The 15,513-nt window shown below is 56.6% G+C and overlaps 1 protein-coding gene across 1 annotated transcript in view; it reads left to right on the top strand.

Annotated features, from left to right (window-relative positions):
- The window catches only part of LOC150042454 (glutamate receptor ionotropic, NMDA 2B-like), a 132,213-nt gene that overhangs the window by 98,160 nt on the left and 18,540 nt on the right, over positions 1 to 15,513 (top strand). Inside the window, 4 exon segments of the mRNA XM_090324445.1 lie at positions 977 to 1,091; positions 13,824 to 14,026; positions 14,779 to 14,950; positions 15,063 to 15,216. Coding sequence (XP_090180571.1) covers positions 977 to 1,091; positions 13,824 to 14,026; positions 14,779 to 14,950; positions 15,063 to 15,216 — 644 coding nt within the window.

The following is a 15,513-nucleotide window of genomic DNA, read 5'->3' as shown; positions in this document are numbered from 1 at the left end:
AAAAAATCTCGAAATGAGGCTGAATTATTTTTCTGTGTTTCATAACCTTCCTCTGAAGAGCTCCAGAAATTATTCCACACAATCCATTACCGTTACCGCCAGAGCCATTATCTTTTCCAAGATAATGGCCTTGAATGCTTCAAAGTATAGTTTGTTAGTTTAAAATATGCCGTCTGGTGGTTTGGTAATTACGCTTCTTGGAATGGATTCTGGAGGGCTCTTGGTTTGAGTTTGGAGACTCAGACTCCAGCTTTGGCTGGAGCTGGCCTGGCTGCAGTGCGGGCGGGCGCGAGCAGGAGCGAAGGAGACATGGGGTGCTCGGGGCAAGGGGGGCCGGGGGGCCCCCACCTCCCGTCCTGCTGGGAATGGAACATGGGGGACAAACGTGGGGTTCTTTCCCAGATGATGAAGCCGGGCACAGGTGGGGCTGAGGTCTGAGGACGAAGGTTCAAAGCCAGCCGGGGCGGAAAAATCCATCAGACTCTCTCCATTGAACAACCAAAAAGTAAACGTAAACATCAGAAAGCTGGCGTGGCGCTGTGGCTCCGGCGGTGTGGATGTGCCCTTGCTTTCTCTCCCCCCACCTCCTCCCTGGAGTTAAGGATTGCAGGCAGCACCTCATGTGCATTTACTGTGAGTGATGGGAGTGCTTAACTTAGTCCTTCCATGGAACCCCGATGAAGAAGCAGGGCCGTCTCTCCTTATCACCCCGCGTTCTGCAGAGCAGACCCGGTGACAAAGGAAAGCGGAAGCACTGCCGAGGTTTCTGACAGCAGCAGAGCCAGAGTCAGAGCTGCAGCCGGAGCCCGGCCTGGCGCTCTGTACTTTGAGGCTGTAGGATTCATTTCTCTCCCCGACGGGTCCGTCGTGGTGGGGAGGTGCCGGAGCGGGTGTGCGTGCCCAGCGTTGGGGTCCCCCAGCCCGTCCCGTCTCCACGGCTTCCTGCTCCTAACCCGCTGGCCTTGTGTCTCTGCAGGTACCTGATCAACGTCACGTTCGAGGGGAGGAACCTGTCCTTCAGCGAGGATGGGTACCAGATGCACCCCAAGCTCGTCATCATCCTGCTCAACAAGGAGCGCAAGTGGGAGCGGGTAGGACACCCCGTGCTCCCCCTCTCCTCCCCACCCCGGCCCAGTGCAAACCCAGGACCTCAGGAGTGGCGCTGGGTTCGAATCCTGACTCGGCTGGGATGGGAGGGCGCACACATGGCTGGGTGGAGATGGGGAGGCCGGGCTGGGGCCCGAGATCCACAGGGACGGCGCGGCGGGGACCCCACGCAGAGGCCAGTTCATGGACCCTGGACGGGGCGGCGCGCTGGCTGTTGACATGTCACTGCGCAAGGCGTGGCCAGCTTCCTACGCATGGGGTTTTTGTTCTGCTTGCCGGTTGATTGTGGTTGGCCCTGGGCCTTGAACTCGGGGCCTGGGCGCTCTCCTGGAAGGAAATCTTTCACTCCAGGCGGTGCTCTACCACTTGAGCCACGGCACCACGTCTGGTTTTCCGGCGGTTCGTTGGAGATCAGAGTCTGGCGGGCTTTCCCATCTGGGCTGACTTTGAACCGCGATCCTCAGAGCTCAGCCTCCTGAGGAGCTGGGGCGACAGGCGGGAGCCCCCGGCCCCGGCTGTGCAGGAAGCCGGGATGTGGGAAGGCCACCGTGCCTGGGCTTTCTTGCAAAGCAGGGCTGGCGTGGTGGGGTGCGAGCATTTTCTTAGTGACTGCATGGAGCCTGGCTCTCCCGGTCCGGGCGACCCGGCCTCTGCCCTCTGTCCTGGCTTCCTACCATTGCGTCGCCCTCGTTTGCTGAAATGGAGTCTTGCTGGCTTTTGCACCGAGCGCCGGCTCGCACTGTCTCCCCACCTCTGCTTCCCACGCAGCCACGCCCGGCCTCGCCTCACCTCTCCTGATCTGTCTCTTCATCTCCAAAACAATGAACTTACGTGTTCACCTCGTCAGGGAAAAGTGGGATAGAAGTTGGGGCGAGAACCCCTGCAGGCTGTGGACAGTAGCTGTTAGGGTGTGTGTGTCTCATGCTTGCCATTTTGAGGGGGCACTGTGTCCCCAAGAAATGCCTTCCCCGGTGACCACTGTCGGGAAAGCCACTCAGTTTCTCCTCGCTTTCCCCCCCGGGGACCCCGCTTGGTGAGGAGTTGCAGGCTCGTTTGTTACTGGTCTCTGCAGCTGAGGATGGCCGCTGGGGCAGGGGCTGGGGGAGCCTGGTTCACGTCCCAGCCCGTAAGGAGAATGCCCGGCTCAGAGACACCTGTTACCTGGATGAGGGGTTCCGGGCGCTCGGGAGAGCTGGCACCGCCGCTGTCCAGCTCCTGCCTTGGGTAGACTGAGAATTGCACCCCAGAGGGGTTGGCTTCCAGGGGGTTGGCGGGGGATGAGACTGGAGACTGGGGGGACGTCCTCAGACGCTCAGCCTCCAGGAAAGTGCAGATTCACAACTCTACCAAAGAGTCTCCAGCGAAGGATCCTCAGATCTCAGCCGGGGGCAGCTGCCAGTGCGGGCGGAGCCGCTGGATCGGAACCGTGGTTCTCTTAGACTTGTCCTCTGCCCCACGTGGCATCTGGGTGCACACCGTACCCCCAAACTGCACCTCCACCGAGTCAGGCCGATGCAAGGTGCTTCAGAGTGGGCCGGGAAGTTTGGGTAACAGCCAGAATCCACTGCTGCAAGCTGGGTCCCAGCCCAGCACACAAAAGAGGCTGAGCCACAGCCGTTGAGGCCGGGGGGCCTGGTTTGGCTTTCCTGACCGCAACCCTCTGACTGTGCTGGCTTTGATCTGCGACCTCCTGTGTCCTGGGAGCCATGGAGACAGGCCTGGGAATCTGGGTCATGGTAGAGGAAGAGTGCAGCTGCGCTACTCCGTGAATGACTGAGGAGTGACTGCAGCAGCGTGGCTCTCGGCCGCTCTCCTCCGCCTGAGACAGGAGGGGAAGGGCTGGGCTTAAGATCAAGCTGGAGAGGCTTCTATCTGACTGCAGAGAGAATTCCGTAACAGAGGGAAGTGTGGAAGACAGAAACCATTCGTCACAGAGGTTCACTTAGGAGGTCCTCAAAATGGGTCCTTTCCTGTCTGTGAGGGGGAGCCCAGCAGTGGCTTCGACACTGCCTCCCCCCCCCCCTCCTCCTCCTCCTCCTCCTCCTCCTCCTCCTCCCCTCCCCTCCTCACACAGAATTATCCCACACTTACTAGAAGCTGTGGCGTGTCTCTGACGGAGAGTGTCACCGTTTTCTCATCGGGTGGAATGCAAACCATCAAGAAAAACAAATCCAGGACTTTCCTTCATTTTTCTTCTTTGTGTTGTTGCCAGTGCTGGGCTCAAACTCTGCGCCTGGGGGCTGTGCCTGACCGGTTTAGTTCAAGGCCTGGCACTCTACCGCCTGAGCCACAGCTCCACTTGTAGTTTTCTGGGGAGATAGAAGTCTCATGGGCTTTCCTGCTCAGGCTGGCTTTGAACCGCGACTCTCGGCTCTCGGCCTCCTGGGTGCCTGGAATGACAGCTGTGAGCCGCTGACTCTTTCACCCTTTTCAAATTATCATCTGTAAGTGGTTTTATCAAGGATTTCCTATTCCACATGTCAACAGTGCTGCTTTTCAGAAGACGCGGCCCTCAGCACACTGCTGAAGCTTGTTTTCATGACGAGAAGAGTTGAGCTTTTTGTTTTCTTCTTATTTAATACTTCAGAATTCCTCCAGTGGGGACTTTCTTGGTATGCAGGCACTCGCTAGCTCGCGGTGGTCGACATGCAGGCGTGGTGGGTGGGGGGGGTCCTGGGTCATTTCTGATCTCTTGCGAGTCACAGAAGCTCTTCTCCTAGCCTGCCTGCCTCTTCCATTTCTGGTGGTACTGGGGTTGGAACTCAGGGCCCAGCATTCGGTAGGCAGGTGTTCTATCCGCTGACCCACGTCCCAGCCCCTATTGCTTCAGATTCTTTTCCGATCGGGTCTTGTGTTCTGGTGTGGTCGGTTTGGTTTGCTTGCTTGCTTGTTTGTTTGGGGCCAAGGCTGGACTCTACTTTGGTTCTGGCCCTCCTACCTCTGTCTCTCTGTAGCTGGGACTACAGGCGTGTGCTCTGCTACCCGGCTTGTTTGTGGAGATGAGGTGTGCCTGGGCTGTCCTTGGACAGAAGGGAACCTGGGTCTGCGGGTGACAGGTCTGAGTCCCCTCATGTCCGGGGTTTTCTAGGAAACTGCTGCTGTTCTCTGAACGCTTCTACAACCTCCTCCCCCCCCGCCCCCCAGCCATGGCCCCGCAGCCCCACAACGCAGTTGGCCAGGCCACTGACCGGGCATCGGCCAGGGGTGCGGAGAAATGCCAGGACACCGTGGGGAATTCAAAATAGCTGACCTACAAAACGGCCCTTCAGTCTTCCCAGGACAGCGGCATGAAAATTTAACTTTATGTTTTTTATATGGAACACAAGACACCAAATATTTTATGAACTCAGCTAACCAGGGGAAAAGAGACTGAAGATCTCACATAAAACTAGATTCACCAAAGTGGGCCCATTAAGATACATATAATATATAGTGACCTATGTATATCTGATGTGTAATATTTATAAGCCGTATTTTTATGTGTACTGATACAAGTGGAGCAGCAGTCAACAAAGCAGGACATCATCTAGTTTTCATCTCACCACCTGCCAAGAGTGGGCCGTGGGTGTTAATTTAGGAAGGATAAGACTTTTTAATGGAAATAATGCTGGTCATGGGGCTTAAGCTCAGGGCCTCGTCACTGTCCCTGAGCTCTGTCCCCCAAGGCTGGGGCTCTCCCACTCGAGCCACAGCTTCACTCTGTCTTCGGCGGGTCGCTGGCTTTGAACCGCCATCCTTGGATCTCAGCCTCTCAGGAGGCGTCAGCCGCCAGCGCCCGGCTTCACTTTGAGACACTTGAGTCCTTGTACCTCCGCCTGTAAGAGATCAGCCGCTTTGTCTCGCCTTCCTGTGCCTCTGTTTCTTGGTCTGTACAGTGGGGCCGCTCGCCTCCTCTCTCTGCGGCTGTAAGGCCACCTTGGCATCGCTTCACTGCAAGTTCTCCACTGACTGCCGACGGCGGCACCCCGTCTGCAGAACCCGCTGCGCTTTCATGCCGGCGCCCTGGAAGCAAACTCTGGCAAACACACCCGAGGCGCGGCGGCCCTGGTCGTGAAAGCATGGCAGTAGGGAGAGCAGATTTCCACCTGAGCTACTGGCAGTAGGCAAGCTTTCTTCCTTTATTCTGTTTTGTTTTTCTTCCGACTCTTCTTTTTTTTCCTCTTCTTCCTCTTCCTCTCCTCCTCTTCCTCCTCCTTCTCCCTCTCTTCCTCCTTCTCCTCCTCCTCTTCCTACTTCTTCCTTTTTCCTGTTCTACTTCCTCCCCCCTTTTCCTCCTCTTCCTCCTCCCCTTCTCTCCTCCTTTTCTTCCTCCTTACTTTTGCCTATTCTTCCTTCTCCCTCCCCTTTCTACTCTTGGTCTTGGTCTTCCTCTCTGCCTTCCCCTCCCCCCCTCCCTCCTCCTCCAGGAGTCCCCGATTTGAACTCAGAGACTTGCTAGGTGCTTGTAAGCGGTGTTTCTGTGTCATTCACTCTGGACTGGGGTGTGGCGCCATGGCTCTGCATGTGCCTGGCCCTGGGACCTTTCCCCAGTACCAGAAGACACGGTGACTCTTGTACGTAGATTTTAAAAAGAGAGCGTGAGTCTTAATGATAAAAAGCACAAGCAGGCAGCCAGTGCATCTCCACTGTCCACGCTAGTGGAAAATCGAGAGGCCTGAGAGCATCTTTGGCTCAGCCGGTGTGATCTGAGGTCCCCCACGAACGCCTGATGTGTGTGAACCCCTGTGGTGTGGCCTTGGCGCTCGCGTGGATCCTGTCTCATTTCCCGGGGCCATCCAGCGCTCGGTGGCCGACAGTAAAGTTTCTCCAGGTGTAGCGTCCTCATTATCCTGGCCCGGCTGTCGCCTTAAACAGAATCCCTTCCACCCACGAAGACAGTTTTGTGTCTGAATGCCTGCCTGGATCAGAGCTACAACACTGGTGGGTCCTGGGACTTGAACCCAGGGCCTGGGGCGCCGTCCCTGAGCTCTTTCACCCAAGGCTGGTGCTCTACTACTTGAGCCGCAGCGCTGTTTCCGGTTTTCTGGTGGTTCATTGGAAAGAAGGATCTCACAGATTTTTCCTACCCAGGCTGGCTTTGAACCGTGATGCTCAGGTCTCAGCTTCCTGGGTAGCTGGGATGACAGGCTGGAGCCACCAGCGCCTGGCCTGACCCAGAGAAGCTCTGAGACTGAAGTGCTGGAGCTCTGCTGGTCCCTGAGCCCGCACGGCCTCCCAGAGCCAGCGCTGCTGCTGTGAATCCATCTTCTGTGCTCCTAGACGCCATTTGACAATAGGTGAGCACGACCTCCCACCTGCAGGAAGCCCCCAGAACTTAGCAGAACATGAAAAGGCACTTGGGCCTTCCAGGCTAACTCCTCCACCCCGAGATGCCGCCACCGCCTCCGTTTCCGGACTGCGCTCGCCAGACCGCTGGTGGGTTTTGCTGCTCCATTTTCCCACGTGTTCCTCTTTCAGTGTTGGATATCAACTTTCTGTGAGTCTGCGCGGCGCGCGGGGCTCCGCTCCCTCTCTCTCCTTCACGACTCAAGTGGGTCATCAAGATGGAGCCATTTGCTGAGTCCCTGTGGCTCAGAAATGGATGGGTCCCGTTCCCCGGGCTTAGGAAACCCCGGCTCTGCCATCCATCTCCCAGGTGGCCCTGGGTAAGTCGTGAATCTTCCCTGGGCCTCAGTTTCCCTAGCTATCAAAAGCAGGGATTGGGGGCAGAAGCAGGGCATGGGGGGCTCCCAGCGTCTCGGGCGGCTGCAGGCTGGTATCCGTGTCCTCAGAGTGGCACCTTGTTTTGAACCGGGCTCTGAGTGGGGCTTTCTTCTTTCCTTCGTGTTGTGGACATGGCTATGCTATTCATGAACGAAATTACACACTCCTGGTGTGGTCGGCCATTCCATCCATCTCTACAACGTGTTGCGTCCCCCTCTCCATGAGATAAGGCCAGACAAGGATCCTGAAAACACGCACGCCCCCCACGGAGGCACATGCACATGCAGACACGAGTGCACCCCTGTGCCATGCGTGCCGGCGGGGCGCAAGCTGCAAACAATGCATGATCAGCGAGTCCAATTTAGAGGATCGCTCGTCTGTCCGTTCCCCTGCAGAGGGGGCTCACCGTGGAGCCCGTGCCCCTGGCTGCCCAGGCCATGGCTGGCTCCTGCCCCCTTCCCTTCCTTGGAAAACCATCTGGGGCAGGAAGAGAGTTGCCAGCACCTCAGCCAGGCGGGCATCGGGGACCTGGCCCTGGCACAGCCAGGCTGCTGTGCGAAAGCTGAGCCAGAGATGGGCAGCGGTGACGAGGGAAAACCAAACATATCCACATGGACTCCTCCACTCGAGAGCTCCTGTCAGCGTCACGGCCGGCCGGGGTCGGCCGGGGTCCCGGTCACACAAGCAGGCCAGCGGGCCTCGCTGGGCCTCCGTGGCTTCCTGCCATCACTTCCCCATTCATGTCTCAGCCTAGGGCTTCTCATCTCCTCCCAGAGCTTCACAAAGGTATCAGGGAAGCCGGGCTTTGCCTGGCCACTGCCACCCTCGTTCTCTTCCCCACCCAGCCTCTCGTGGCATCTGCCGGAATCCCAGAAATAACATCAGTCGTTGCTCCCAGCCTTTTGTCTGGGCCCCTCTGCACCCCTCTCTCCATTGCTCTGGGATCACAGGGGGGAATTAGAATAGTCACAGCATTAGGCTTTTTTTTGAGAGGCACAGGCAGGAAAGAAGAGATAGAGAGGGGGTGGCAGGGGTCATTGGAGATAGGAGTCTTGCAGTCTTTCCTGCCCAGGCTGGCTTTGAACTGGAATCCTCCAATCCTCCAAGAGGAAAGGCAAAGGAAAGCTTTTCTACCAATGAGTGTTCCATATGGAGACCCAGAAACTTTCCTGGAAGAGCCTGTGTGAAGACTCTGGTGTGGCTGTTATGGCGCAGGTGTTCTGATATAGGTGTTCTGGCGCAGGTGTCCAGGCGCAGGTGTTCCGGAGCAGGTGTCCAGGCGCAGGTGTTCCGGAGCAGGTGTCCAGGCGCAGGTGTTCCGGAGCAGGTGTCCAGGCACAGGTGTTCTGGAGCAGGTGTCCAGGCACACGTGTTCTGGAGCAGGTGTCCAGGCGCAGGTGTTCAGGCACAGGTGTTCTGGAGCAGGTGTCCAGGCACAGGTGTTCTGGAGCAGGTGTTCTGGAGCAGGTGTTCAGGCACAGGTGTTCTGGAGCAGGTGTTCAGGCGCAGGTATTCAGGCACAGGTGTTCAGGCACAGGTGTCCAGGCACAGGTGTCCTGGAGCAGGTGTTCAGGTGCAGGTGTTCAGGCGCAGGTGTTCAGGCACAGGTGTTCTGGAGCAGGTGTCCAGGCACAGGTGTTCTGGAGCAGGTGTTCAGGCACAGGTGTTCTGGAGCAGGTGTCCAGGCACAGGTGTCCAGGCACAGGTGTTCTGGAGCAGGTGTCCAGGCACAGGTGTTCTGGAGCAGGTGTCCAGGCACAGGTGTTCAGGCACGGGTGTTCTGGAGCAGGTGTTCAGGCACAGGTGTTCAGGCACAGGTGTTCTGGAGCAGGTGTTCTGGAGCAGGTGTCCAGGCACAGGTGTTCAGGCGCAGGTGTTCTGGAGCAGGTGTTCAGGCACAGGTGTTCTGGAGCAGGTGTTCTGGAGCAGGTGTCCAGGCACAGGTGTTCTGGAGCAGGTGTTCTGGAGCAGGTGTCCAGGCACAGGTGTTCTGGAGCAGGTGTTCAGGCGCAGGTGTTCTGGAGCAGGTGTTCAGGCACAGGTGTTCTGGAGCAGGTGTTCTGGAGCAGGTGTCCAGGCACAGGTGTTCTGGAGCAGGTGTTCTGGAGCAGGTGTTCAGGCACAGGTGTTCTGGAGCAGATGTTCTGGAGCAGGTGTTCAGGCGCAGGTGTTCTGGAGCAGGTGTTCAGGTGCAGGTGTTCCGGAGCAGGTGTCCAGGCACAGGTGTTCTGGAGCAGGTGTCCAGGCACAGGTGTTCCGGAGCAGGTGTTCAGGCACAGGTGTTCTGGAGCAGGTGTTCAGGCACAGGTGTTCTGGAGCAGGTGTTCAGGCACAGGTGTTCTGGAGCAGGTGTTCTGGAGCAGGTTTTCAGGCACAGGTGTCCAGGCACAGGTGTTCAGGCACAGGTGTTCTGGAGCAGGTGTTCAGGCACAGGTGTTCTGGAGCAGGTGTCCAGGCACAGGTGTTCTGGAGCAGGTGTCCAGGCACAGGTGTTCTGGAGCAGGTGTTCAGGCACAGGTGTTCTGGAGCAGGTGTTCAGGCACAGGTGTTCTGGAGCAGGTGTTCTGGAGCAGGTTTTCAGGCACAGGTGTCCAGGCACAGGTGTTCAGGCACAGGTGTTCTGGAGCAGGTGTTCAGGCGTAGGTGTTCTGGGACAGGTGTTCTAGAGCAGGTGTTCTGGAGCAGACATTCTGGCACAGGTGAGCTGGCTTATGATAGGAGGAGCATCTTCCTCTCTTACACGTGATTCTGGTTTGATTCTATGTTTGAGTCTCCTCCCAGTGCACGTCCCCATGTCTGTGTGTCCTTCTGCCCAGCTCTCAGCCTCCCCCTGTCTCTGCTCTGACCCCCGCCACCCCGCATGCTGGATTCTATTTACAGTGTGACCCACAGTCACTCCCCACTCCATTAACTCCCCGGGAAATGTCACCAAGGACAGCCCCAGACGCTGGCTCAGGAAAACAGGACCCACGGGAATTGTTACCAGCCAGCCTGAAAGTCAGTTTTCACCCATGGAGGCCCAGGAGGGCCGGGAGAGCGAGAGCCCTTCCTGGGAGACTGGCCCTGGGTTGGTCACTCTCGCGGGCTAGCCCAGCCCTGTCAGCTGCATTTCTCACCACGCTGTGTGTGTTTTTTGACTTACCAGCCATACAGGGGACAGGGCAGCTGCTGTGTCTTTCCAGAACAGCCCTGGAAGGGTCGGCAGAAGGCTGACAGGGTGGCTCGAGGTCATGTCAACCAGTAAATCAGCAGCAGAGTGTTGCCGGCCTGCTGGCTGTGCTCTGCAGAGGAGTTGCAAATGGGACAATGGAGGTCTGAAGTTGCCTGCGCAAAGCAGACAGCAAGACCCAGAGTTCAAACCTCAGTATTTCCCTCCAACCCCCCCAAAAAGGAAGAAAGAAATCCGAGGTGTTGATCTGCACGCCTCCACTTCTGCATGTGGAGTGAAGGTTTTCCTGCGCGAGCCCATTCCCCACCATTGTCAGTTCCACACTCCTCAGGCTGGGGCTTCCGTCGGGCCACCGTAGCCGTGTAGGTAACCAGCGTGGAGGGCGAGTGTGTCGTCACTTAATTGCAGCACGTGGTTCTGGATGTGAACCCAAGGCCCTGGGGGCCGGCGTCTCCGTGTTAATTAATTCTCCGCGTGGACATCTGGACGCCTGCCTCCTCCTAGCCGGCTAATTAATTAAGCTGTGTTTGTAAACCGGCGTTCTGTCCCCGCCACCCCACCCCACGCCTCTTCTCATCGTCTGTTTCTTCACCCACAAGCCGGGGGCCACCCCCTTTAACGCACGCCACCGAGCCAACAGCTGTTCTTACGCAGACAGAGTCTTCTGGAATCTGCCCAGCTCTACCCAGAGCCCAGGCACTAAAGAAGGTGGAGGAGCCTCGGAACCCATTTGTGCCATTTATTGATGACCTGGTCTCAGGCACACTAGCTCCCGGGCGGGGGCTCATTTCCTCATCCGTCCGCTCCCTGCGCCCCGTTCCTGGCCTGCACAGGCAAACCACTCCCCAAGCGTCAGGCCCCTGGGCAGAACCGGGACGCCGCCGGGAATCGCCGGCGGGAATCACCTAAAGAGGCTGTAAGGAGGGCTCTTGTTCTAAGATCTTTCCAGAACAACTTTACAAGGACTTGCTGAGCAGCAGCTGCTGGCACTGCTCTGTCATCTGCGTCTCGCCAGGCCACGGCGACAGCTGGGCCGCGTGCAGGGTCCCGTCACCTGTGTGCCCGGCGGCCTCACCCCAGGACACCTGGGCAGCTGCTTCTCACACGTGTCACAGCCACATCCACACCGGCGCCGTGGCCAGGACCGGAGGAGCCCCAGAACCCCTCCAAGTGAGCAAGTCTGTGTTCACTGAGGCCACTGAAACACTGGCTGAGCTCTCTCCCCCGGGAGGAAGCTGGGTGGCCCCTGGGGACGCTGTCACGGTGACCTCATGCTCTTTCTAGCCCATCTGCTGCTGGGGAGGCGGCGGTGATCACCTTTGTGGAGTGCATGCCTCCCAGGAGCTCCAGGTGTTTTTACACTCAGTCGTTCTCCCCATCCTTCCTTAACATTTAGGGGTTATCCCCCCACACCCCGCCAAACACATCTTAACTGTACATCTTGACTGTACATTCTCCCACTAGATTAGAAATTCTCTCCTTGATTATAAATTCTATATCTGGGTTTTTTTTCCTTTTTCACACCGAATCTTTTTTTCTCTGAAACATCTTCCCTGTTCATCTTCCTGTCCACTCCTTCTCTACGTTTCCAGGATTCTGTACTCAAGGTAAAGTGTTCCAGAATTTTCCTCCCTGGGTCTCAAGCTGCTCTGTCTCTAGTGACTATTCTCATTGCTCTTCCAGACTCTTCGTGCATAATTTTCTCACTGTATTTCCTTCTCCTGGAAGGAAGAATTTTTTTAATAGGCTTGGTTTGTTCTACATAAACATACTCCCTATTTACTTAGCTAACTCTTTATAACCTACTTTAATCCGTATAGATTTAAGGCGAGAGGGCGTGGGGTAGCATGTGTCCTGGAACATGCCAAACTCAATTCCATCCCCAGCAATGCAAAGAATGACCAGGAGAAAGCCCATCTCCACACACCCTCCAGTGCCAGGCCTCCCTATCAACACGGGGCATCTGGTATATGTAACGGATCTGGTTTTGTCCTGAACAAAATCTCTTTTTAGTCATCTATGGATTTCATTAACCTTCCTCCTTACGGGGTCATCCTCAAGAAAAGAGGAAAACAAATGGCTTAATGTACCCAAGTCTTTCACAGAAACAAGTCATTCTCCAAGGGCTGGCGGCCCACGTCTGTCACCCCAGCTACTCAGACGCTGAGATCTGGGATTTGCGGCTCAAGGCCAACCTGGGCAGGAAAACTGCTGAGACTCTTCCTCTCCAGGGGACAAAGCGGAAAGTGGAGCCCATGGCTCAAGAGGTAGAGTCTGGACTTGAAGGAAGATAAAAATGTAGGGATAGCACCCAGGCCTTGAGTTCAAGCCCCAGGACTGGCACCAAAGCTAAATAAAATTGGTGGCTTCCCAGAATTAGGGACTTAGAACTTCATTTTCCAAATGTTACACACACACACACACACACACACCTGTCATCCCAGCTACCCAGGAAGCTGAGATCTGAGGATCCTGGTTCAAAGCCAGCCTGGGCAGGAAAGTCTGAGACTTTCCAATAAAATTACTCAGAAAAAGCTGAAGTGGTGACGTGGCTCAAGTGGTAGAACGCCAGCCATGAGTACAAAGAGGCTCGGGGACAGTGCCCAGTCCCTGAGTTTCAAGACCCAGGACTAGAAAAAAAAAATAGAAAAGAAAGGCAAAGAAAAATCCAATTGCTAGGCCTTAAGAACATCAGCCACCAAGTTCCCTTCCGTTTGGTCTGTCCAGTCTACTGGATCCGAAGCCTGGATCCGAAGCCCTGTGATGTCTGCACGCCGGCCAACCTCCTGTTCTGTTTCCTAAGCATTCTCTCAGGTCACTTCTGAGAACAATGCCTTTAGCCTCAGCACTGATGCGTTAAATAGTCTCCCCCCCCCCAGCTTTTCTTGTTAGATATAGATTTTAAACCCTTGCCCCATCTATCAGTGTACACAGTGGGCTGTGTGGTCGTTTATCTTGCTCACAAGAATTTCAAGAGACATTTGGTCAAAAGTCTGTGTCGGCAGCCTCTTTCCTCACAGATTACCAGAGTTCCATTAGGAAGAAAAAAGTTACGCTCGGTTCCCCGCCAGCTTGGGTTGGGTCTTGACACCAGCAAGCTTGTAGGTTTTGTATTGTTTCAGTCCAGCCCTAGGACTTTAACTCAGGGCTTGGGCACTGTCCCTGGGCTTCTCTTACTCAAGATTAGTGTCCGGTCACTTGAGCCACAGCTCCATGTCCTGGCTTTTTGGTGTTTCGCTGGAGGTAAGAGTCTGAAGGACCGTCCTGCCTGGACTGGCTTCAAACCGTGGTCCTCAGATCTCAGCCTTCTGCGTAGCTAGGTAGTCAACATACCATGATTTTTTGGGGGGGGGGGTTCTTTTTTTATTAAAGAATTTATTAATGTTGATTTTTACATCCTATTTGAAATGACAAGTTTAACAAACAAGTGTTCAAGGAGGGAATCTCTATTTACAGTCACTGGGACTTAGTATTTAGAACTTAATCAAAACTAGGCTAAGGGTTTGTGTGTCATAGAAACATATTAATTTATGAGATAAAACATTGTGTCTACAGAATCATAGGTTTTCATACCATGATTTTTGAAAGAAAGGCAGCGGGGGATTTTGACCCCTGCTCTCCCTCTCCTGAGTCTTGTTAAGGTGAAGTAGAATGGAAGGCGGGAGACGCTGGCCCTGACCTGGAGCTGTAGAATGGGTTTTCCTGCCAATTCAGGGCTCCACAGGGCCCTCACCAGCCCCTGGCCCCCTGCCTGCCTTCCTCGGGCGATGCTGGCAGGACTGGGGACCCCCCCATCCTGGGCCTGGCTCCTCCCCGCCCCGCTGAGGCTCCGCCCCCCTTGCAGGTGGGCAGATGGAAAGACAAGTCCCTGCAGATGAAGTACTACGTGTGGCCGCGCATGTGCCCGGAGACCGAGGAGCAGGAGGACGACCACCTGAGCATCGTGACCCTGGAGGAGGCGCCCTTCGTCATCGTGGAGAGCGTGGACCCCCTGAGCGGCACCTGCATGAGGAACACCGTCCCCTGCCAGAAACGCATCGTCTCCGAGTACGTGGCCTGGGGGCACTGGGGCGGGAGGGGCTGGGCCCCCGAGAGTGGACGTTGCATCCAGCTCCGGCTCCGCTGGGCCGCGGAGGCGCCCTGGCCCCTGCCCGGCCTCGGTTCACGGGGCTCAGTCTACTCTGGGTGCTGAGTCACTGTCGGAAGAGCCGGCACCATGTGGGAAGCCGGAGGAAGCATCTGCCAGGAGCTAGGATACAAAAGCCGCTGGTGAGCTGGGCACCCTGGCTTCCCCCACCCCACCCCCGGCACCCCAGCTCCTCAGGAGGCTGAGATCTGAGGACGGAGGTTCAAAGCCAGCCCAGCAGGAAAGTCCAGGAGACTCTGATCTCCAGTGAACCTCCAGAAAACCAGACGTGGAGCTGTGGCTCAAGGGGTAGAGCACCAGCCTGGAGTGATAGAGCTCAGGGACAGCGCCCAGGCCGAGTTCAAACCCCAGGAAAGGCACACACACACACACACACACACACACACAGACAGACACAGACACACACACACACACACACACACACACACAGACACACACACACAGACACACACACACAGACACACACACACAGACACACACACAGACACACTCACACACACTTTTTTAAAATGAAGGCATCAAGGCCCAGTGAGCTAACACTGACGACACGGCCGCTGCGGGCCTCGCTCACCGCGCCCTCGGGCCTGGCGTAAGGTGGCGTTTCTTGTGTGTTTCTTCCTTTCTTTCTTGTCCTCCTTTAACCGGCGTCCAGGAATAAAACAGACGAGGAGCCGGGCTACATCAAGAAGTGCTGCAAAGGGTTCTGCATCGACATCCTGAAGAAAATCTCCAAGTCCGTGAAGTTCACGTACGACCTCTACCTGGTCACCAATGGCAAGCACGGGAAGAAGATTAACGGCACCTGGAACGGCATGATTGGCGAGGCGAGTGGGGAGGCACGGGAGGGCGGGGGGCCCTGTCTTCTGGAATGGTCTGTGTCCCCTGTGTGGCCCCGGCCGGGCGCGTTCTCAGCGATCGCCCCGCCTGCGCCCCCAGGTGGTGATGAAGAGAGCCTACATGGCGGTGGGCTCGCTCACCATCAACGAGGAGCGCTCCGAGGTGGTGGACTTCTCCGTGCCCTTCATCGAGACCGGCATCAGCGTCATGGTGTCGAGAAGCAACGGCACCGTCTCGCCTTCCGCCTTCCTGGGTAAGGAAGTCAGCGGCGCCTCCTCCGCGGTGGTGTGTCCGCAGGGGCCGGGAGGCGACACGGGGCGGGCGGGCGCGCGGCGGGCCTGGGTTCTTCTCAGATGTGGAGATGGAGGGCCATCCAGACACCCGGGAAGGCACGTGCCCCTTCCACGACGCTCGGACAGGTCACGGGGCTTCCCTCAGCCCCCACCTCACCCCGAAGCCCACATGATGTGTTCCGTCCCGGGACTCGATTTCCTCATCCAAGAAGAAGCCATTGCCACGGGGCGCCAGGCGCGTCCCCGCTTTTTATTAT

Source organism: Megascapheus bottae, chromosome 35, assembly GCF_031878675.1.
Source record: "Megascapheus bottae isolate mThoBot1 chromosome 35, mThoBot2.hap1, whole genome shotgun sequence".
Classification (NCBI taxonomy): Eukaryota; Metazoa; Chordata; class Mammalia; order Rodentia; family Geomyidae; genus Megascapheus; species Megascapheus bottae.
This window is presented reverse-complemented; position numbering and strand designations above follow the sequence as displayed.